This window comes from Oreochromis aureus, linkage group 13 (genome assembly GCF_013358895.1).
Source record: "Oreochromis aureus strain Israel breed Guangdong linkage group 13, ZZ_aureus, whole genome shotgun sequence".
Classification (NCBI taxonomy): Eukaryota; Metazoa; Chordata; class Actinopteri; order Cichliformes; family Cichlidae; genus Oreochromis; species Oreochromis aureus.
Window position 1 is genome coordinate 22,579,497 of NC_052954.1, and position 24,191 is coordinate 22,603,687.

A 24,191-nucleotide genomic window follows, 5' to 3' on the forward strand; every position below is an offset into this window, starting at 1 on the left:
TAATATTTGATATATTAGAGTGAGGCGTTCAATACTTTATTTAAAGCACCCTGCTTGTCATAATCAGATTTTTAAAAGTCTCTCTGATATCCATAAAGACTAGTATTTGGGCATAAAACAAACATTTTCTCTCAGAAAAAGAACTGCAGTCATTTACTTCTTCCCCCCCCGAGGATAAAATAATTATACCCAAATATGTTATAGGAAGATTACCCTAATATGGAGATTTAAATGTTATAAAGCTGGAGATTGCATTGCTACAGACATCAGAGGCGTTAATATTTAGGTGTCGTTTCGTTAGGCGTTCATAAATAGGCTTATCCAAAGTTTATGTAGGCTAATCTTTGCTCTCTCTCCCTCTCCTCTCTCTGATCGCGTCTCTCACTCTCTAAGAATAAGACCAGGCTCCTCCTCTTTATGTTAATGTGACAGTAGCATCTCCAGCTCTGAGACAAGCCTCCGCTCATTCTGATTCAAGTATGTGATCTGTTTTTCCACACACGGACCCCGTCTACTCTTCTTTCATCCCCCTCTCTCCTCCTCGGCACGCTCCATGCGCAGTTCACACTCTCCAAAGCGTACGCGTGTGTTCGGCCAAGTTACTTTCTTAAATAGTTGACTTTGAAGTTTACTTGTTCTCCAGTTCTTGGTCATGACCACTATGGCAACTCCTGCGCCTCCGGCTCTGCTGCCCGCAGCTCCACTCGGGCACCACCCGGCGCCAAGTTCCGTGTCTCCGGCCACAAACTCTCCGCCACCTGCGGCCACCTCCGCCGCTTCCTCCCCGGCTCCTCCGGTGGCGCACCCGGCGCTGCTTCACCAGTTCAGGGCGGACCTCTTACTGCCGAACGGGACCCCGTTGAAGAGCGGAGGAGCTCCGGTGTCCAGCAGCGCTAAGCCCGTGTACGCCACTGCGTCGCCCGTAGAGAGCACGCCGCAGAACAACGAGTGCAAACTGGTGGAGGTGAAAGGTGCCAAGCTGGCCTCGTTCACGGTGAAAGACAAGGAGCTCATCTGTTTGCCTCAGGCTTTCGACGTGTTTCTCAAACACCTGGTCGGCGGGCTACACACCGTTTACACCAAGCTGAAACGGCTGGACATTACCCCGGTGGTGTGCAACGTGGAGCAGGTCCGGGTTCTTCGGGGGCTCGGGGCCATCCAGCCCGGGGTGAACCGGTGCAAACTTATCTCCAGGCAGGACTTTGAGACGCTCTACAACGACTGTACCAATGCAAGGTGAGTCGGGGGTCCGGGGAGAGGAGAGGGAAGGGAAGGTGGGGAGGGTGGCAGTGTGATGGAGGGTTACCCAGCTCATTTTTGAGGGAGGGGGGGTGCAGCAGGTGGGATTAGCAGATAGCTACAAATATATCAAATTTGGGGGATCAAACAGTCAGCAGGTCATGAAAAGGGTCACAAAAATCTACATAATAATATAAATTCCGTTATTACTAATGACCTTGTGTTATTCTATATCTAATAGGGTATCTCCACAGAGTGGGTCTGTTATGTTTCAGAACTTGCCTACAAATGATTCCACTAATTTAAAAGCAAACCCAGTTTCCTTAAAGCTGCTGCATGAGGGAAAATAAATTTTCCATATGTTTATTTATTTATTTTATCTTTTATTGGAGGTCGTGTTTGATTTGATAATAACTGACTTGGGTCCAGTTAACCCCTTCTCATTTGCCACAGCACTGCTGCTGCTGGGGCTGTTACTAATTACCATTTTTATGGATGATAAACACTGTGATGGTGATTATGGTGTTGGCGATAATGAATTTTAGTAATCCTTATGAGAAAAACACTCTTAAAAGTTTCTCATGTTATCTGGGAGTCTGATCTCTCTCGCTGACATGCACGCACGCACTACTTCCCTTTCTCTCTGACACACTCACACTTGCACACATTGAATGTGACACTGTCATTCTGAGAAATTGATTCTTCACAGAAATTAATTAATTTTCATTTGGCCCCAAGCGGCAGCTTAAATCAGAACAAGCTCACTCACTCACTCACTGATCCCTTTACTCTCTCCCTCCTTCTCTTTGCCTCCCTCGCTCCATCCCTCTCTCTCTCTCTCCCTTCTTAATAACTTGCTGTCTTATCATATCAACACTCTTTAGCCCTGAGCATCAGAACAGAGGAGATGATTAAATGAATTCTCGGTATTTATGATGCGATTATGTAAATTAGCCTGTTTTGCAGAACTCTGATGGTGACCAACTACATGGGTCATCAATCCAGTGTGCAGCAGATATGTTTGGATAAAGGGGCTAAATTGGCTGGGATTTGTGGTTTCCTGGTGCCTCAGTCTGCTGTTGTGCAGACCACATGCTCATAACAGCATGAGTTTGAATCCAGAGCAGTGTGGATTAGTCTTAGTTTGGGGAATTTATATTGTTTGATGGTTAATCCTAGCTCCTTGGAGCATGAATGATCCAATTTACACCTGCCATTAAATGGAGATGGAGAATGCATCTAGATGTGCGCTGATAAACGCCAAAATACCGATTCTGCAATGTTTAAATTACTTTTTCCTCCCCAGTTCTTTATATTTACTGTTTGTAGGTAAGATCATTCCAGTGTTTTGATATGCCCTCATTTTATTTCATCTTTAAGCCGTTTTTGGTTTTTAATTCAAAGTGTGGGATTTAAGACAAGCTTTGACTTGTTGAGCAAGCCCAGAAAAAAACTCCAAAAAGAAACATACTATTGTGAGAATCAGCTTCCAGCTTTACATGCATGGATTAACACCTGCGCTTAAGCATTTGCGGCCCTCCAACCAAGACAAAATCCAGATGCATCTTCTGGCTGCTTGGGGATTTCTTCTATGTCTGGTGTTAATGGGAACGATGTTATACAACCCCCGAAAAATACACATCCTCTGCCGTCTCTAATTATCCACACAACACTCAAACAGCCTTTACTTAATGAGATCTTAAAACATCACTCGTCTGAAATCTTCAAACGACTTCTGTGATTCTTTGTCTGAAGGCTTCAAGTGTGCTGCGGTAGCCATTAGTATCAGCTCCCCCTGCATTAGAAGTTTCTAAGTAATCCCCGGCGTGGACGGATCGACATACAATAGCAGGTAAAAAGTGAAACTCAAGATGGCTGTTGTTTAAAGATTTCTGACCAAAGCGAAAAGTTTCAAGAACATCTCAGAGATTTTGATGATACAGCTTTCCGACCACGTCAAGGCTGACTGAGGTTCCTGTTACTGATTAAGACAGCCATCACTTATTATTTTCCAGTTCACTACAGTGAGACAGGCTTGAGGAAAAATAGCAGCCTTGTCTGATAGTTTAACATGACTAACAGAATGCTTTACATGGCTTTCTTCCTGCTAGTTATTCTTTGGGCTGTTTGTTTATTCATTGGTTCTTTTTTTAAGATTAAAATGAAGTGTTTTTGTGAAGCAGTGTCCTCTGTTTACCGTCGTCTTTCCTTCTCCTCTTTGTCTCACTGTTAACTCCTGCTGTGTACACACACACACACACTGACCACTGACTCATCAAACCATGAAGAAGGGCCGACTTCACCCTCACTCAAAGCCTAGTTATAATTCATGCATAGGTGACACACAAACACACTCTCTGTTAACACGCACACACAGAAACTCACATGGTCACGCCTGTGTGTTTGCTGGCTTTGCTGCTAAATGACATTAGTTCCACAGTGAGAACATGGCGTGTAGGAGGCAACCTGATCCTCCATCCTTTTCTTTCTCCCTGACAAAGGAACAGTTTCATTCTCTGTTAGTAACACACATCAAATAGCTCGCTCGGGTCAAAGTGTGTGTGTGCATATATTTTACAGATGCCCTATATGTATTCATTATGCAGTGTCCATAAATGCCTACCCTCAGAATGTTACATAAAAGTAGTGTAACGTGCCAAACTGATTATGTTAATAACAACACACTTGAATAGTAACACAGGATATATATTTATAAGTAATGGTACTAAAGGTTTGCAACTTATGGTACATTTTTATATATGCATTATTTCTATATATGCATTTTTTTTAAACTTGGCACCTGATTTGGACCATGCAGATAGGTTTGTTTGCCCTCATATTTGCATTAAGATTCTTGCCTCCAAACTAGTAAAATGAGGTAAAAGTAACTGTGCAAAGCATTGAAAAATGACATTTAAGAAAAAAATAAAAAATTTAATGGCAATTTTTCCAGAAAAATGTCCACGTTACAGATAACAACTGGACAGATAGCAGTTTTCAGAGGACCTAATTTCTTCCAAAGAAATAGTCCCTATTAAAACCGCTGATAGTGTGTTATTTTTGATGAACCACAGTACCAAGGTCACATTTTCTTGGGAGATACTGCTGAAAGAGGCCCTTTTTTTTCTAATAGCGTGAGCAAAATTCCATTTACCACAAATATATTTGGGTGGAAACGGAAATCCTTTTTTTGGTTAATTTTCAGCTCGCATTCACGTGCTTTTCTTTGCAGCTCATGCAGCAGGGGCCGTCAACAAAAGCAGAGTCAAATATATGAAGCAGGTGTTAATGTTACTCGAACTTAAATCAAACGACGAATGATGAATGAGACACAGTGGTATGTAGAGTACAACAAAAGCACCCTCTTTGTGTTTCTTGACTTGGCAGTGTCGAGCTAGTGTTGTGTATGTGTGTGTGTGTGTGTGTGTGTGTGTGTGCATGGGAAGGTGGACTTCTCAGAGCTGAGCCCCACTGCCATGCCATAACTCACTGTCAAAGTCAGCAGTGTTAGGATGAAGGGGAGGAGGGCTGTGTGTATGCTCATGTGTGTTCGAGTGTCTGTGTTAGGCTGGGGCGGTTAGCTCAACTTTAACCTCATCGCTCTTTTGATGTTTTATAGAGACGAGCACGATGAGATAGAGAGGGCCTCCATGTCTTCCACTGTGACAGGTTTTAATGGAGTACACATACTTTTCAAACACACAGACACACTCAGTCTTGACACAGTCTTGACCCTGGAATGCGGGACAGGAATGTGAGGCGGTATCAGTTTAGGAGATCAGATTTTTTGCCATGATCAAACGTCCTCAAAGTCGAGCCCCACTGTGTGTGTGTGCGCGCGTCTGTCTGTGTGTGTGTTGTCCTGCCTGCTTCTTTCATGACATCATCACGCAGGCTTTCCTAATAACAATGGCGCATAAAGCTTTTTCAGCCCTCGATTTGAGAGGAAGATCACAACATCAATCTTTCCCTGCCTTCTGTAACCACCAACATAAGTCTTCCTGCGTACAGCAGCGACATTATGATTTATCAAACCGGACCGTGACGGCGAATACAAACCCATGTGATAAACACAGATTGAAAGGATGGGAGCATGGGAGCTGTAAAGCGCCTCTAATATATTCAAAACAAAATCTTGTTTGAGCAAGTTCTCTTTTTTTTCCCTCGCTCTCTCTCCCCACACATTCATATAAACACACACACACACACACACACACACACACACACACACACACACACACACACACACACACACACAGCTGCTACCTATCACCACCTCAGTCCCTCCAAGCTAGTAGCTGTTCCACTGTTCCACTGTTTTGACTGTAACACTTCCTCTTCTTTCATTACTTTTCTCTTTCCCCTGTGTGTGTGTGTGTGTGTGTGTGTGTGTGTGTGTGTGTGTGTGTGTGTGGGTATGTGTGTGTGGGTGTGTGTGTGTGTTAGCAAGGATAGAGATCTGTCATCTTTGTTGTGTTTTGTTTCTGTTCCACCTGCACTAAGCTCCAGCTGCCATGTTTGGTGTTTCATGTTTCAGGTAACACACACACACTAAGCTTGGAGGGCAGAACTCAATGTACAGAGTACCTTTATTTAAAAAAACTGTGTGTGAGTGTGAGTGTGTGTGTGTGCGTGTGCGTGTGCGTGTGCGTGTGCGTGTGTGGCCAGAGCGTTGGCATGAGGGAGGACGTCTGGGTGAGATTTTAATTAAAGTTTGAGACAAAGAGGTCATAAGCCATACACCCCCTCCTCTGCACACACACACACTCACACACACCTTACACACACATACACACACAATGAACTGTTTTCTCTCTCCCCCCTCCTCTCTCTCATTCCATCCCCTCAGCTTGATGACTTTTCCATGAAAGGCTTTTTCATTAATCCTACCTCAGGGAACCGGTGCTCTCCAACCACACACACAAACACACACACACACACACCATGTACACACACACAAACACACTTGCATGCACAACACACACATAGACCTCCCTCCATGGGTCACTTTGATGTATCAACGCACTTGCAGACTAAACACAAAATTAGGTTTGAGTTCTTTATGCCCCCTAAAATGCAACATATACAAAGGCACACACACAGACGTACACACACACAAAACACACCCACCCATCAACGCAGACACGCAGAGGCCATTAATTAGTGTGTGCAAATAAACAGTAGTAAGGGAAAGGGAAGCGGCTGCAGTAAAAACCAACCACAGTCTTTTGGTCTCTGTGTATTTTATTTCCCCCCACTGATGTTCACTACTGCGTTTGTGTGTGTGCGCATCTGTTTGTGTGTGTGTGCGCGCGTGTGTCTGTGTGTGTGCGTGTGTGTGTATTCATTTAAGGTGTTTCAACATCAGTTGCAGTGGAGCTGTTACTTTACCTTCAAACCTGAGACCTAAAAATACATTTCCTGCTTTTGTTAAGCCCAGTATGCTGCTCTATAAGGACTGCAAAAGAATATTGTTTGTAATTTGAATGCACCCCCCACCTTCACAAAAACTGCACATACTCCCACACAAACACACGTGCATGCGCACATGCACACACACACACACACAAAACACATATTTACAACTTTATCCCACTCACACATCCCTGCTGTATGTCTTTCATGTCGTGTGTGTGGGTATGTGGATCTACCTGAGTGTGTCTGCATGCTTGTGTGCGTCTCTCACTGTCTGCGTCCCCCGTGTGTGTGTGTGTGTGTGTGTGTGTGTGTGAGAGTGTGAGATATCTGATGTCAGCTGTCACATCCCAGTCGGTCTGGGCCCATAATAAGAGACAATAATAACAACTCATTAAAACCGAGGGCAGGAACTGTGGAGCTCATCGGCTCATCAAATTAACCTTTGAACACTTCATACACACATGCGCGCACTCACACAAACCCATACACGACCCCGCACATGCACACACTCACATTCCGATGTGCACGCACACGCACGCCCACACACACACTCACAATCTACCTGTTTTTCTCCCACAGTTAGTGACTACACAATCTTTCTCTCTGTCTTTTTGTCTCTCTCCGTCTCCCCCCTTCTCAGCCAGTGGGTGTGTCAACAGGGGATTGGTCCTTTCTGCTGTGTAATTGATGAATTATATGCAATATGCAAATGAGGCGCCATTAATCTCCTGACTGACAGCTTCGTTTATGGGGCCTTAATGACGGCTGGATTAGATTCTAATTAAAATCTGCTCAAAGACACCCCACGCTAGGAAGCTGCTGCTGCTAGTCTATCTCTCTCCCCCCCCCCCCCTTTTTATTTTTTTTACTCTTTCCCACCTTTTCTAACAATTTCAAACTCTCCCTCTTATTCACCTTTTCCTCTCACTTTACACTTCTTGTCTTGCATCAACTTTTCAACTGTTCTCCCTGTTTCTTTAGCTCTCGGTCACTTCGTCTTCATCTCCTCTTGTTTCCCTCGCTCTGTCTCGCACTTGCCCACAGACTCATGTTATGTCAGGTTGCTATGAAAGGAGATGAGGTACGCTGGTTGTCATTAAGTCTGATGTGGCCCGTGTCATTTCCCCTGTCAGGACATTCACACCGTTTAGTCAGAGCCAAAGTGATGCCTGACAGCTTTTCACATACTTCCTCTAAGATTGATTGAGCATGCCCGGCTCAATCAAACTGCACACCCGCGCACACAAGACAAGAATCCATGTGAATCTGCTTGTAGTCAGTGTTTATTGAGGAAAAATTGTGGCACGGCGGGGAAAGAGGACTGAATGAAGGAAGGATTGAAGGAAAGAGGAGGCGAGCAAACACATTTAATAAGCAAACAAATGAATGAGTAAGCTGAACAGTAATGAGGTGCTTTATTGATGCCATAGGGAAACTCGTTTTTTGCTTGCTCGTATCCACAGGGAGGTCAGATTTGCTGTACAGCAGCCTTCCTGGAACCGGTCGGGTTTCAGTGTTTTGCTTGTTGACACTTCAGCAGGATCAGAGGTTTACAGGCTGAAGGACACTTTCTTTAACCGGGCCACCCATCTCAGTCTCGGCATGAAAAAGTGACTAAGTGGGTAAAGTATTAAACTGCCTAATTATTAATGCGTGCTTGTGTTTTCCGCCTGCAGTTCAAGGCCTGGACGACCGCCCAAGAGGCTGCAGAGTGCGACAGAGGGCGGGACTCACCACATGCTGTCTCACAGTGGTCTGATGCATGCTGGGATTATACCTCCTGCAGGTGACCACCCAGACCTACACACACACACACACACACACACACACACACACACACACACACACACACACACACACACAAATCGAGAGCATATTTTCTTAAGAAACAATATCACAAAAGTGCATGAACACAGTAAACTATTATGACAGTGTATGTCTTAAATTACCAGTGTCTGGCATCATGTGCAGTGCAGGGCATGTTCTTAAAAGAGTGTAGGAAAGAAGCAAGTTTTGTTTTACACAAATCCTTGACTTTGTTTGAGTTTTTCCACATATCACAATAGATTTTTATTAAATCTTTACTTTCACCCTGTTTAACTGGCTGTGATAGTTTAATAATCAATATTTCCAGATTCTGGTATTTTGTATTTTCTCAATAATTTTTTGTCTACAGTAAGCGACTCACAAACGATCCTGATGTGTGCCCTTAGTCGGCATATTGATATAAAAAAGCTGCTGCACGTAGAAAAAAGATGATTTGTTTAAGCAGGACAATCAGAGGAGGAGTACATATGTAGTGCAGTCAAATAATCGTCAGTGAAGACGAATGAACATTTGGTCCAACCACCTGGTCTTTCAGGAACAGAAATAGAACAGAAATAGAAAGGAATGCACATTTATTAATTAAAAAAAGTGAAAAAAAAATGTAATTACTGACACGTATGAAGTTGCAGTGCAATGTTTAAATGTGGAAACATTTTTGAATAAATGAAAATGCACTTAGCAAATCAAAATAATATTTTATTGCTTTAATGTATATATATTAATTTGATTTTAATGCAAATAATATCTATAATCAGCTTTTTTAAGGTTTTTCACATAGTTTCATGTATTTCTAACCACAAGATTAACTATTTAATATTGTGAGAAAATTACTTTAGTATAGCTGTTACTTATATAGACATTAATTTTTAAGTAAACAAAACTAATATTAAAGTGTAATAATGGAAACATCTATGATTGTATTCCATATTCAAGAAAAAAAGAAGAAAGCCTGTGTAATCACCCCTTTACACAATTTTTTCTGATGTCAGGGTTCACCAGACAAATCCCTCCCAGTGACACGTTGTTGCTTCAGACAAGAGTAGCGGTCAGCAAAGTTCAAAAACTGTTCTTGCTTCAGCTTTCAGAGAGTGAAAGCAGTGATCTGGCAGCCAGCTGAGTTACCCCATCAGTTTCAAAAAAAAGAACAGGTTGCTTATGCAGAATGGGGCGGGTTTCACCGCTTTTCCAAGCAGACCCCCGTGATGGCACATTTTACCCCTCATCAATAGTATGAGGAGGTGGGGTTCGGGGAGGTGACCGCTGTGTTGATTAATAAAATTAGCATACACGCTGCTGACACATGAGAAACAACTCATAACTTGCAAGCTTGGTCTTTTTTTCTTGAATTATAAGTACAGCGTTCCCTGTTAAGCCCTCTGTTGAACTGGGTTAGAATCATAATCTCTAAAAGCTCTGAAACCTCTTTGAAATTCATTTTATAATTGAAGCGAGGATGTGTTTAGCTTGGTACTGTAAACCTTTTAGTTCTTATTGTGTAAAGGAGACTTTAAATCGTTATTTGCGCTTTTCAGTATGAGTTAGAATTTATGATCATTTTGAAGTGTTTGCACATCTGGCACTTAAAATTTTACAATCTGAAGCTGCATGTTACATTTATATTCTGACTTTCTACGAACAGTCTGCTAAAGGCCATAGCGCTGCTTGTTTTAGTCACAGTTTTGTGTTTGAGTCCCTTTTGTAGTCTGAGTGTGTGTTTGTGTGTGTGTGTGTGTATGTGTTGCAAAGAGAAAGGGAGAAAAGTAATTGTTGGCACCTTACCGCTCTCAAAGTTGCCCTTGGCTTTGTGCTCTTCACTGCAACCTGATCTTTTCATTCCCCGCCTCAAAAGAAGCCATTTTCTATTAGCCTCCGCTTCCTCTCACTGTTCAAAGGTGCTTGAGTGTGTATGTGTATTTGCGCGTGTGTGTGTGTCTGCGCGAGCGTTCAAGAGCATCTTTCTCAGTGGGAAAAAAGAGTCTTTTTCCACCAAAGGAGAGGGCACGGCGGCAATGTCAGTGCTACTGATTAGAACTGGCCACATGAGAGGGGAGAAGGAGACAGAGAGAGGGAGGACATTTGAGCGTAAAAGGCAGGGGAAAATCTTTGATGTGATCCTCCTTAGTCTCTTTTTCTCGCCCTCGTGTACTCGCGCACACACACATGCAGCACAGTGGCTTATGTCCCGCTGTGATGCTGACATTTGAAAAGGTAACGTAAGGAGAGGGGATGGGAGGAGAGAAGGGGAGAGGGCAGGAGAGAGAAGGAGAGGAGATGAGAAGAAAAAGGAACATTTTTGTTGTGGCTGTCGACGTCTTCAGCTGTTCACCTCAGACACCCGCCGTCTGATGGAAGCGTAGAAAACCGCTCAGCGGTTCAGTTTGTTGCAAATGTTTAGACGTATTGAAGACCAGGAAATTAAGACTTATGGTCTGTTTGTGTTTCCTCTGCCGTGTTTGCACAGTTGTGTGGTTTGTCTGAACTTTAATAATTCAACGTGTTTGACTGTATTAGTACAAGACATATTTAATTTTCTATTTTACAGGGTGATCTGAGGGTCAAACTACCTTCTGGGGTTCAACACACAAATTAAAACGTGGCTCGCATTTTGTCACTCTCTATTACACATTATCCAAAAGTGCACAACCCCCATTAGAAAGTATCTTCACTTTTTGCCTCGTGCGTCTAATTCGTACCGATAAAGAAGTTCTTTCTGGATGAAAGGTGGAGCTGCTGCCGCCGCCGCTGAGTGTTATCCTGTGCTCTGTGCTGTGGGATGTGATATCCCTGTGTGGGAGAGATGAATGTCTTGGCTTGTTCCTATCACTGCTGATTCCCTGGCAGACTAAATGGCCAGTGCAGCGGTGCAGTCAGAATGAATGGCTGGCCCCTGTCCTCCTATGACAACCTCCTGCCTACCTACTGCTCTAATCCTCCACCGGGGGCCATTGATCTGGCTCTTATTGATTCTTTTTCTTTCTTTCTTTCCCTCTTTTTCTTCATCTCTGTATCTGTCTCTCTCTCTCTCTCTTAGATCTCTCTGCCCTGGCCAAAAAGATCAAACTGGAGGCGATGGCCGGTTACCACAGCAACCAACAACATGGCAGGCCAAACGGAGAAAACGGCGACCACAACCCCGGACTGGGTGAGTCTCATCCTTTTTTCTTTTTTTTTTGTGCGTGCATATGTGAGTGTGTGAGTGTTATGTTAATTACGACCCACATAACACATCGCACTGTTGAACACATCTGTGATGCCAAGTCAATACAACTTGAGCAGCTGTGTTTATGAACCAGGCTGATTAAAACCAGGATGTGACATCACCTCTGCAGCCTGTATGTTTCCTTTGAGAGACAGTTAGTAGAAAAACAAACAACAGCAGCAAGATCTTGAGATGAAATTCAAAAAAGGATATCTGGGTGAGGTAATCCAAACAAATATATAAACACACACATACACATCTATATAAATCACTGCTTCTGTGGTGTTTTTTTCCCAGCTTGTAATAAATGACTATAAGGCGGAATATTTTCTCCAGCTTGGATTAGTTTGCATATTTGTGGTACTCAATAAGATTCAGGAATCATTTCCTGAAAAACGCAGTTGGTCATCTGCTCTGTGGCCTCAAAACATTGCCGGCAAGTCATTAGTACTTATTAGTCATCCCAACGAGAGAGTGTCGACTCAGACCAGCTTTGTTAGTCACACTTGTTTGCCATAAGGAGAGAAATTAAATCAGGATTTTTCTGGAAAAAGTCTTGCCTTTCAGAGTTGACAAAGGAGTGTGCTCTCATTTACAGTTTGCCCCTGGAAAGCAAAGAATCACCTTCTCATTTTTTTTTGATCAGATCCCTGTTGGCTGCTCATTACATGTTCAGATATTCTCCTATTTTAGTCATATGTTAGAAAAACCCGTTCCCTTCACAGTGCCCGTCCCTGGCTTTGCAGCGAGGGAGAGCAGCCAGCAGATCTGGAGCGTCGGTGCACGGTAGTAAGCACACGGGGATGATAGAGAGATGAATAAGATGAGAGGCTGAAGCCAAATCAATAGTCTTCTCTCTAATTCACTATCCTGAATGCAAACGACAAACGCTGGACAATCGATGGCGGGACGGGCACAAGCACGCGCGTGTGCGCACACACACAAACCCCCCCACCACACACACACACACACACACTGTTATCGACAGGTTAAAGCGACATCAGTGTGTTTAGACAGATGACTGGGCTTATGGAGGTCTGTGTGGAATATGCTATCAGCCAGACACACAAACACACACACTTAACATGTGGAGCACAGCACAAGGCTTTAGGACAGAAATGTCCTAAAAAATGTCCTTACAGTTAAATCACTGTATGTTTAAACCCATTATTACCTTTTGTTTTTGCTTTGTGTGTACGGTGCTTGTGTCTGTAAACAATCCCAACATTAAGCATTGTTTACCATTGTATACACTCACTTACAACTGCTAGCATCTGTGCACAGTTAGATGGCATGGTTACCACCAGCCATTATAAACCTGTAAAGCTTAATCACTGTTAATGATAGAGTCAAGTGGAAACACACACACTCTCACACACACAAACAGCACAGGCATACATACACACATAAGCACAATGTGTTTTTTCCATACCGCCACCCACTGCCTTATGGGAAGGATAGGCCCCTACCAGAGCTTTAACCACTACAAAGGCAATCTCAGATTACACACACGCACACACTCACAAATGCTGAGTGTGACACCTTATGGGCTGGGGAAGAGCAGGGAGCAGCCATTTCTGCATTTAACAAGATCTTCTGGGAAATTTACAGTAACTGTGTGTTTACAGTAATGGTTTGTTTGGATAAACATAAGAGAGGCACTTTGACTTTTGATGTTTTTTAATGAAACATAAGAGAAAGTGATGGGAGGGCAGAGAGAGTGGAGAGGGGGGATAAAACAGAGTTAGGATGGGGGATAGAAAAATGAAATTTATGGAGGCAGGTGGGATTGGAGTTGGGGTTGAGGGGGGTGACAAAAGTGGAGCGCTGGTTTCAAACCAAGGCTTAATATTTAGAGTTGGCTCATAGTTGATTGTTGGAGCATCTGGTTATTCAGCTCCATTCAGACAGATCTTTTGTTTGGATTGGTTTCTGCTTTGGGCAAGTGAGAGACTAATCTGCCAAATGCACAAAGCACTGCACATATGTCCAGCGAGCCCAACTCATAAAGTCAACGCCTCGCCCTTTATTTCTTAGTTTGCCTTTTTCCCTTTTTTCATTCTCTCCCTTTTTCTTTCGTCCCTTTTCTCTCTTTATTTGTTCTATTTCATCTCTCTTCTTTGGATAGCCTTTTTTTGTTTCCATGCACTCGTTCTATTATTTGTGACAATTGTGCGGAATAGAGTCCAAGATTTTTTCCTTTGTGTTTATAATTACCCAGCGTGCATTGCTGGCCCAGCACCAGGACTGCCATCAGCTTCTTTTGTTCCACTTCCTCCCTGTGTTTCTTTTGTTTTTGTTTTTCCTTTTATTAAATGATAAATATTTATGTCATTTTCTACCCCTCCCCCCCCAACAGGATTGTTTGCTTCATGAATAGAAGGACTGCAACAACCCACTAGGGTGCTGTGGAGAGGAAGGATTTTCTTTAAAGATAGTGGATGCTTGTCTTAAAGAGAAGAGCGCGAACGACAGATTGGCCGAGATAATAGGAGTTTAGTTTCAACTGCTGAAAACGTGTTAATTTATGGTAAAGAACACCGGGGTGCTAACAGAAAAGTTATGTGTTTTTCCCTTTACTCCAGCAGGGCTGAATTTGTAGGTTTCTTAGCGCTCACAAAACATCTTGAGGCCATCAAAGCCTTTGAGAAACAGCCGTGTCTTCCTCTACTCTGTTGCCTTTTCTTCCCCTCGACATTTTTTTCACACGCATTTTCAAGTTGTGATTTAGAAGCAGAGCAGTCATCCAGGTAATACAACAAAGAGGAATGACACTGGTTTTCAGATTTATTTCTTGTCATGAGAGATGCTGTGCGTTTTCGGTTCAGTAAACGACATGGGGCCGAACAGAGGAAAGCCTTTTAAGATGTGATGGGTAAAAAAAAATAAAACAAACACAGCTGAAGGTAGAACGAAAGAAGCCCCACATCTATGACGAGCCAGCCTGGTCTGACTTATGAAAGCCAACTGACTGACTTACTCCATCTTGTTCTCCTTCTTTTTTTTATTCTTTTCTACTCCAGTTCTTGAGCAGTTGCCCTTCATGATGATGTCACATCCTCTGATCCCTGCCAGCCTGGCGCCAGCCTCCGTTTCCATGGCGATGGGCCAGATGAACCGACAGAGCATGCTGGCCAGCATGGCCAACGTGGCGCATCTCCACGCCAACCCCCCTGCCAGGGCTCCCACCTCCGTCATTAAGGTGAACTCAGAGGCCCATCAGCCCTGTGGATCTGACCATGAGCCAGTAATCGCCTGAGTCCGCGTGATGCTCAGGGAAGAAATCAGAGTTTAAGATTTACATCGAAATGTTGTTTCAAAGCAAAACATTTGCTAAAACAAATTTCTCCCAACTTTTAACATCCAAAGAAATAGTTCTTATCTCTACATCTTCTAAATGATTCACTCTCTCTATCCTTTACGTGCAAAATTAGGAATCAAGTTATGGATCGCTACCAGAATATAATTAGTTGTTTCTTGGCTTCAGGTCAATCCAATATCTATTTATGCATTTTTCAGATGTGCTGCATACCAACAGAAAATGCAACCCTCTTCGCCAAGTTGATGACTTTGCTTAAAAATAAACCGCTATGTATAATTAAAGAAATTGAACCTGTTAAAATAAATTAGAGTTTGAAGAGACACATAAAAAAAATTAACAAATCACTCAACACAGTTTTCCCAGTGTCTCATCTCATAATTTTATTAAGTATGGTTTTGATGATTGGTTAGGATGGCTTGAAAGACCTGAAAGTGGATTTCTGGATTCTGGATTCTCGTTTTCGTAAAGTTTGATTTTTGTGAGCTTTGTGTGTCTTTTTATTAGCCATAATTTCAGTTGAATTCAGTTGACTTGTGACCGTGTGCCACTTTGGTGCTTCTTAGGAGCGAATGCGTGACAGCCCCTCCCCGTCTCCCTCACTGGAGGAAGCTCAGCTGTCATCCAATCACAGCAGCAGTGTGTCAAGTTCACCATCTCACACAGAACGCACTGCAGAAACTACACGTATGTACTCACTTGTGTACGCACAGTATTGCGGCATGCTCAATCTGTTCAAAAATACATAAAATATAAATAATATATATCTATATATATATATATATATATATATATATGTGTGTGTATTTTCTTAGCTATAACAGGAGGTGTAAGTCCATTAATAACCTTTTTGAATTGTATGTTTTCTCTCCAGATCCGCTCCATGACGGCCTGTCGTCAAGTCACAGTGTGTTGGGTCATTCTCCTGGTTTGGTGCAGGGGGGCAGAGATACAGATGTGACTTCAGTGGAATACAACAAGGAGAACAAGAGGAACCACTCTGACAGAGGTAAGACAGTCAACGCTTGAAGTTCCGAAATCTTAAAGAGGTTTGTGTGTTTGTGTGTGTGTGTGTGTGTGTGTGTGTGTGTTGACCTCACTGCAAAGGTCAATTTATAACTGCTTTCTGGGAAAGATTGTATTGTTAGTCATTAATCATTTAATAATGATTACTGATTATTTCTCCTACAGATGAATTGCCTTTGAAACAGGTCTGTCAATGCAGAACAGCAAGCATTCAGTTTCCTTACAGTTCACCTTCATCTACAGCACATTGTTATTTAAAGGCGATTTAAACACCTCCGTCACCTATCTGAGAGTTTCTCATTAATTATTTATTTTTAAAGAAAGAGGGTTCAACAAGAAAGAAATCAGTGTATCAGTAACAGGTCAATGAGCATTCACCGTCTTACCCTTTCTCTCCACTTTCTCTCCTTCTTGCTGTCAGTGGCCCCCAGGCTCCCTGCGGGGAGCAAAGACAAATAATTCTGCAAAACAGGACTCCATTAGACCAGGAAGCGGTGTTACATTAGCGAGCCATTTGCTGGGCCGCGGTCTAACGAGCCAGGCGGCCTCCCGCGCTCTCAGCTGGACCTCATCTGCATAACGACTGCCTCCCTGTCGTTAGGGCCTGCGTTGCCACGGCACTGCAACGTCAGTTGTTTGGTTCTCTCTGTCAGGGAGGTTTGCATTAGCTTAATGAGGACTGCTCAAGGACAAACAGTCAGCAGAAATCTACTGCGAGAGAAAAAGAGAGAGAGACTGTTTGTATGTGAGTTTGTACGTGTGTGTGTGCATGTAAATGTATTCTAATACGGAATCGGATTATTCAGTAATTGAATCTAAAAATCACAAAGGCCTCCCAGGTACGGTTTCTGATGCTGTCAGGTGTCTGACAGTATTGACAAAGCAGCGAGGGCACCAACAACGTGAACGCCATGCATCACACGTTGCATTTATGTGATTGATTTTCAATTGATTTTCCTGCATGCAAATGAAACGCATGTGCATTTACTGGATTGCAAACTTTTGTGCTTGACCTAGAACATCACAGGATAGGCTTTATCGTGGATTGAGCAGAGTTTCAAAGAGTACTTCAGCGCTGTCATTCTGTCAATCCATTGTATGATAATCTGCGAGTGTGTGTATGCGAGTCCGTTTTTGGCTGTGTGTGCTGTTTTACTGGTCTTTGAACAACGTATCCATGCAGCAAAGATCAGAGGCCATCCCTGACACCTCACTCCCATTAACCAAACATCAGCAAAATTTTATTCTCTCACTGTCTCTCTCTTTCACTCCCCCCACTCCCCCTTTTTTCCCTCTTCCGCTGACTGGCAGTCTTCACGTGGTGAAGTTCATTAGCCCTGGGGACGGGTGGGAGAAGAGTAAGAGAGACGGGGTGGGGGGGGGGGATGAAGTTGGGAGAAAAGAGAAAAACAGACAGTGACCTTGGTTAGAGAGATGGGTAAATGATCAAACAAGCTGGCAGCTGTGTCTGTGTGTGTATGTGTATGCCAGACCTGTGTGCAAGTGTGAGGTAAAGTAGGCGTAAAACTGTAACTCAATAAAGGATCAGTCACATCCAAGGAGCCTGGGGAGCCCACGCTGCTGACTGCGCACTTCAGCGGCTTCGAATATGTGTGTGTGTGTCTGTATGAGAGCCACAGGAGTGTAGTTGGATGCCCTCCGCTGAGCTCGCCAGCACCTGCTAATTACCTTTCTCTACAGAGCAATGCTTTTAGCAAGAAAGAGGGAGAAAGGGGAGGGGGGGGGTATTGCTTCTCATCTGTGAAACACCTTGAATGTGACAGTTGCCAAGACGTGAGGCCGAGGCAGAGTGGGGAAGGTGGGTGGATTTGGAGCAGAAGATGCTGTGGTCAGCTAAGTGGAGAAAACACTGTCATTTGTCACAGACAGAGAAAACTGCCAGATATCACATCGCACGTTCACACTCGTCTCTGCTCCAATAACTGCCGAACTCCCAGGACGTCTTCGTCCTCAGCGGCTCAGAAGACAGTAGACGCATAAACTGAGCAACTGCCTGATGCAAGGGGAAAAAAAAACATGCAGGAAATGGCTAATCTTCATCTCCCTCTCTGTCACGAATAGGGTACACGCAGTTCTCAGGTTTACAAACAGATGGTCATCCATAATGCAGGTTCTTAGCTGGTTTTATGGGAGATGTCAAGCTGTGGTGCATTATCAATAGGCAGACTGCCATCTAATAAAGGGTAACCACATTTTTAAAACCCCAAACCAGGACGTTTGTGCATGTGTGCACGAACTTGCACGCAGTAATTAGTGTAAACACCTATTTGCTGTTGGGCTTGATGTGTTTACAAGAAATTAAGTAAATTTATTAGTAAGCTAGAAATTTGCACTGTGTTTTGATTACATATTGTCGCAAGAATGAAGATCTTTTTGCTGATTTTAAACAAACATTAACCAATATATACTATACTTATAAGATCGAAGCATGCACTTGTTAAAAGAGATAGTTGTCAGACAAATTACTAACACAGTAAGTATTGCCAAATATGCATACCACTTTTCAAAGATTTGCTCTTTTGGAAGGAGAATACATGTAAAAAAAAAAAAAAACAGTGCATAGACCACAAAATACATTTGGAAGCTCAAGAAAATCGAATCGAGTTTTATACGTGTACATTATTTAAATCACTCCTTCTTTGCAGGAGGCTTTCAGCTGAAGTGTTTTGCTTTTATAATCAATGTGAAATACGCTTTGTCAACTTATATTTAAAATTATCAACTATCAAGATCCACTTTCTGGCTTTTTCCAGAGCTCTCTTTTGTCTCTTAGTGGATGAAGCATATATTAGAGTAAATGGTGTACCAGTTATCATGATAAATAAAAATGTGTAAATTGAAAGCCTCATACACTTATTGCCTTATCTTTGTTTTCTCAAAGTGGTATTTACCACGGTCAGTAATTTACTTTTCTTACTCTAATAATTTTGTTATTGATTCTTACTTCACATAATGAAGTGATGGCACCCCTGTGTGTGATTTCTTAAGAGTCTGTGTGAAGGTGAAAGCCATGGGCTCACTGTGGTAAACTGATTCAGGCAGATGTGCATCAGCCTTACAGACTAGACATCAAACTGTCTCTCTTGCCTCCAGATAACACCTCCTTGGCCGCTCAGACAACCAGGGAGAGCTGTGATAGACAAGTCTACCAGAAACCCCCATCAAGCAGGGAGGGCTGTGAGAGGGTTTCTTACCCGGCAGGACAGAAGCTCCCAGCAGGTCTTCACCACACTCCCTTCATCTTCCCGGAAGGCTTGTCCTCCATAGAGACCCTGCTCACGAACATCCAGGTGAGGCTCTGCTGGGGCTTTATTGTTATTATTATACCCCAAGATGAATAGGAAGAGAGATGAGTCACTCTTTGGGATTTCCTGTAATGGTAAATAGTAGACATTTAGGATATGCAGTAATTCAGATGGGCGTGTGCTGACCTGCTTCTCAGATTTTACATCTTTGTTATGGTATAGTCACAATGAAAGCCCTCTCTGGTTGGGATTTCACAGGGAGAAAATAAATAACCTCATCTGACCCTGAAGTGATGGCAGTTAAAAGACCAGCATTTTTTCCCACTCGGTAATCCTAACCAAATGTGATGATAGACAAAAATTTGCCCCTAAAAAAGATTAATTGTGATTGTTTTACTTTTACAATTAGGAGACTTTTTATGTTAACATTAAATGTTCAGAAACACTGTCTTTTTCAATTTGTATTAGAAAGGTTCAGCTGGTAAAGGGTTTACTTTTTTAATGTTGGTGTAACCTGTTGCTGTGTGTCTGTGTGTCTCCAAGCAGGGTCTACTGAGGGTTGCCATAGAGAATGCCAGGGCGCAGGAGAAGCAGGACCAGCTGGAGAGGACAGAGTTGAAGATGGAGCTGGTCCGAGAGCGGGAGCTCAGAGAGACCTTGGAGAGACAGCTTAGCATGGAACAGAAAAACAGAGGTAGGCTGCTCCACATACAGATGAGCTAGAAACAAATGTCAGTGCTAACTCGAGATTTTGTCTCTGGAAATTATTCTAGTTGGCAAGTGTTGATTGGAGTGTTACATTTCACCCTTGTGAATTTATTAACTCTGGCACGGTGTGGATTTTACCGTCGAAACACTGACAAAATCGGCCGTGCATCTAAACAAGAGTGGTCTAATCCACTTGTAAAGCTGACAGGACGTCCATTATCGGGAAAATCAGATAAGGAAGTGAGGACACCTACTGTATATTACCCCTCAAGGCATCTGCAGAGGTGAATTAGACTAAAGTTGGCAGTCTGCTACAAACTAAATCAAGTTTGGCAAGTTTACAAAAGCTGTCGTATACAGCACGGTCAGAGAAAATTCCAATCAAGGACAGTTTGGTTGATGAGGACACACCAGGTGGGGAAGCGTGCAACTTGTGGTGGAAAATGACCACAAAACACAAAAACTAAAACAGCCGAGTGATGTTGCTTACCTGTTGCAAATGCAGAGTTGGCTATACTTTAATAGCATGTTGACCTCACTTAGGCAAGGCAAGGCAAGGCAAGTTTATTTATATAGCACAATTCAACAACAAGGTGATTCAAAGTGCTTTACAGAGACATTAAAAACAAAAACATGATTTGAATTTGATTAAAACAAGCAAACAAACAAAACAGTATATAAAATCAAATATTACTTACTAAGGTCAAAGTGCCATCAGAGCTTTTGTTGCAAATATCCACCAAGGTCAGAAAGCATCCAACACTGCGTGCAAGTCAAGCATTAAAAAAAGGACCTAAATATTTTGATTGCAAAGTTTGAACTTTTCTGACATCCTTTCATACTCTTGGCCTTCTGCTTGTTCCTTTCTTCCTCTTCTTTTTTAAGTTCTTATCCAGAAGCGCCTGAAGAAGGAAAAGAGGAGTAAAAGGAGACTACAGGAGGCCCTGGAGGAGGAGGTGAAACTCCGTGATCAGGCAGAGCACAGTCTCCTGCACACTGCCAACACACACACAGGTACAGAAACGGTTTTGACTCAGAATTTACTTCAAGTTACTAAATCCTTTGTAATTCTTATTTTCATATCTAATATTCCCCAAGCCTTCACTACAGTGTAGCCTTGACTGTTCATTAACCTCTAATTAAGTGTCTTTATTAATTAATGGCCAAGCTACAGGCCATCAATCATCAGCAGCCCCTCCCCACACAGAGCCTGTGACCCAGGACTCGGATGGGAACAACCACGATGACAGCAGGGTGGACACTAAGGCAACAGTACAAGGTACAAGTGTCCAGATAACGAAGGCAGCTTTCTCAGTATGTAGAGGTGAAAACAGGCGTCACATTGTGATTAAAAAAATTGTGGTAAAAGTGCTGCACAAAAGCTGTCACTGCTTTAATGTTCTGCCACCAAAAGACAACTTAAATGTGATTAATACAGGAAATATTAACGGTCTCATTTGGTAGAAACGCATTAAACTTAAAAGTTTAAACAAGCGGGGACTAATTGATTTAATATTAATGGCTAAAAACTGACGTAATGTTCCCAAAAAATATATTTACGTAGTGGCAGGAATTTATTTAGCAGCTATCGACCAAGCTGGGGAAGGAGATTTCTTTATTTCACCTACTCACTGCTTTTGATGCTTAACTGACCGGTCTACTGGAAGGGTTTTCAAAGATTTCACAGGGAGACCACTCCTGAGAAATTGAACAAAATGAAATGAAGCATGAGACAGTTTTCTGAGGTTGCCGGTTTAATGGAGACAGGCATTTAATATATTTATTTTGCCACCTTTATTGTCTTCATAGGGATAGATTAATGAGAAAATCCCACATGTAACATCTTAAACAGACAGAAAAAGAAATGGCCATGATCTCTAGCTCAGCCTCATCAAAAGAGTGCATGGTTTCAGCCCACCTCTGCTCCGCGCTGTGCCAAGACCGCCATACCAAACAGCGTGCTTGTTCAAAAGCAATTTTTAATTGAATGTCAGTGAAGCAAGAAGAGAACTGGCCACTAATTAATGGCTGTCTTAATTGTCCTCATGACGAGTTTGTTTGGACATCATTTGCATAATTAACACCCAGTAATAAATCATTTAAAGGGGAATTGTCTGTCAGACAGCAGGGCAGGATGTGCTTCCTTTGTGCCAGGAAGTTTTATCGCCAAAAATGGAGATCAGCGGCAGAAAAACACTTTCAACTGAGCCTTAATAATGTTCTTTTGTTAATGATCTTTGCTCATGGCTCTATAGGACCTTCTCGATATTTAAATGAGTGAATGAATTGGATGCAACACTGTGCCTTTTACTGTTAGAATAATGCTTGTCTCCCCTGAAATTGACGAATGTTATTGTGCTGAAATTTTATTCATTATCGTTTTTATTGTTTCAGAGGGGAGAGTGTTTCTGCAAACCACTGGGATGTACTGAAGAGGATGGATGGATGGATGGATGGATGGATGGATGGATGGATGGATGGATGGATGGATGGATGGACAGAGTAATGAAGTTTCTTTATTCATAAGAAATACAATCGACAGGCATGCTCAGTCGCGCAGTGGCATCTCCACATCCCCAAGAGGACCCCTCCCTACATTTTCAAGAGTGACATTTGAACTTTCCCATTGTTCTCTTGTTTAATTTATTGCATTTATCACCAAATTCTAGTGGGAAAAGTACTGATGTTGTGTTTGACTGTGTTTCTTTCAATCAAGGTTTTTAGATCCTAGATGAAGATGACCATAGTTGTTTTTTTGTCAGTGCTGTTTATCTCGACACAAGTGATGGATATAACTTGTAACAGAGTTGTGTACATATATATAGTCATCATTTTTGTTATCGCTATCAGGAAGAAAAAAAAACTCATAATGGCATGTTGTACAGTCGGGAAATGACTTGTATTGTGTATGTTATGCAGTAGTGCAGTTTGACAATACAAACAATACAAATCCTTTTTATTAAATTGTGTCACTGTTTCTTTCTTTATTTTACTAGTGTAGTCTCTGATGACATTTTTCATTTTGTTTGCCTTGATTTCTAACATATGGATTTATATTAAACTTTTTATGATAGTAAAATATGTAAAAAGTTGTCTGAGTGGAGGAAGAGATGGTCCATGTGTATTATGCATTGTGAGGGTATGGAGAGGGACGTGGCATTGATTCTTGCTCCATCCTTAAAACTTTCCACGCAAGTATTGATGGCAAAGAGCAGGGTCATAAGTGAGACGCTGATTAATGACACATGTTGAAAAGACACAATCGTTCTCATTAAAAATGGATAAATTTAAGTCAACAATTAGTAGTTGGCACCTTTTTTGTTAAGAACTTGACAACAACTTGTGGAAGAAAATAGTACATTTGTGGCTATTTATGGTCTTAGTATTTATGCAGGAGACAGAACCCTGCATAATCGAATGAATAGGATTTTTTTTTTTAATTGAACTCCTGTAAATGTCTTATAATATAAATCCAGTGTAGCTTAATTTGCAGTTTAGAATTTCAAAAAAGTATGTGCCTACTTACAGGTACAAGATATATTTGAAAGCCTCATAAAATGAGAGCAGAACAGTGAAACCAAAGTGTGTGTGTGTGTGTGTGTGTGTGTGTGTGTGTGTGTGTGTGTGTGTGTGTGTGTGTGTGTGTGTGTGTGTGTGTGTGTGTGTGGTTTAAGAAGTGTTGTTTTACTGATGCAGATGTTAAAAGCATGGATATATAATATATTAAGAGGCACTGCAGATCAAAAGTGCTGGCAGTTTAGGGACTTTAGAAGCAGTTGCCTTGAAGACATACTCAGGAACTCGGCTCAGGAGGAATATTAAGTTTTCTAAAATCCCAAACAATGCATTTCTCATTGCTCTGAAACCATTTGTTGTGCCAAAAAGAAAAGGAATCTTTGCACTCAGCCAGGTTTTGCTCGTGTAACCTTGTCTAAATGTGCAGTGTGCCATTTCCTGGACACAGGCAGATAAGCTGTGATGCAGGACGAAAACAATACCTCTGTTATAAGCAATTCTTCCTGAATACAGAATGGCTGACAAGTGAATAGCAATGATTCACATAAATGAATGTATGAATGAGTCATCAGCTTTTCAGATGACCACCTCAGAGGCTGTCTTGACTAAAAAGGTTTGTGACTTCATTCAGCACCGCACTACTCTTTCACACTCCCTTGTATCTCTCTCTGTC

The 24,191-nt window shown here is 42.3% G+C and overlaps 1 protein-coding gene across 2 annotated transcripts; it reads left to right on the top strand.

The window, feature by feature from the left end:
* The first annotated feature begins 425 nt into the window (after positions 1-425).
* On the top strand, positions 426-22,966 carry dachc (dachshund c). Of its 2 annotated transcripts, none has more exons than XM_031742194.2 (11): positions 426-1,236; positions 8,334-8,443; positions 11,516-11,626; positions 14,707-14,885; positions 15,569-15,689; positions 15,877-16,011; positions 19,143-19,339; positions 19,838-19,988; positions 20,888-21,016; positions 21,171-21,281; positions 22,397-22,966. In XM_031742194.2, exons 1-11 carry the CDS (start codon positions 653-655, stop codon positions 22,432-22,434), a joined length of 1,866 nt encoding a protein of 621 aa, XP_031598054.1. In that variant the 5' UTR covers positions 426-652; the 3' UTR covers positions 22,435-22,966. The 2 variants fall into 2 exon arrangements, with proteins under 2 accessions (XP_031598054.1, XP_031598055.1); XM_031742195.2 differs by having other exon boundaries at positions 427-1,236; positions 19,841-19,988.
* The last annotated feature ends 1,225 nt before the right edge of the window (positions 22,967-24,191 follow it).

Coding starts and splice junctions, on each gene's coding strand:
- dachc (XM_031742194.2), top strand. CDS start 653: ATGACCACTATGGCAACTCCTGCGCCTCCGGCTCTGCTGCCCGCAGCT. Junction 11,627..14,706: donor CGACCACAACCCCGGACTGG/GTGAGTCTCATC, acceptor TTTCTACTCCAG/TTCTTGAGCAGTTGCCCTTC. Junction 21,017..21,170: donor CACTGCCAACACACACACAG/GTACAGAAACGG, acceptor TTAATGGCCAAG/CTACAGGCCATCAATCATCA.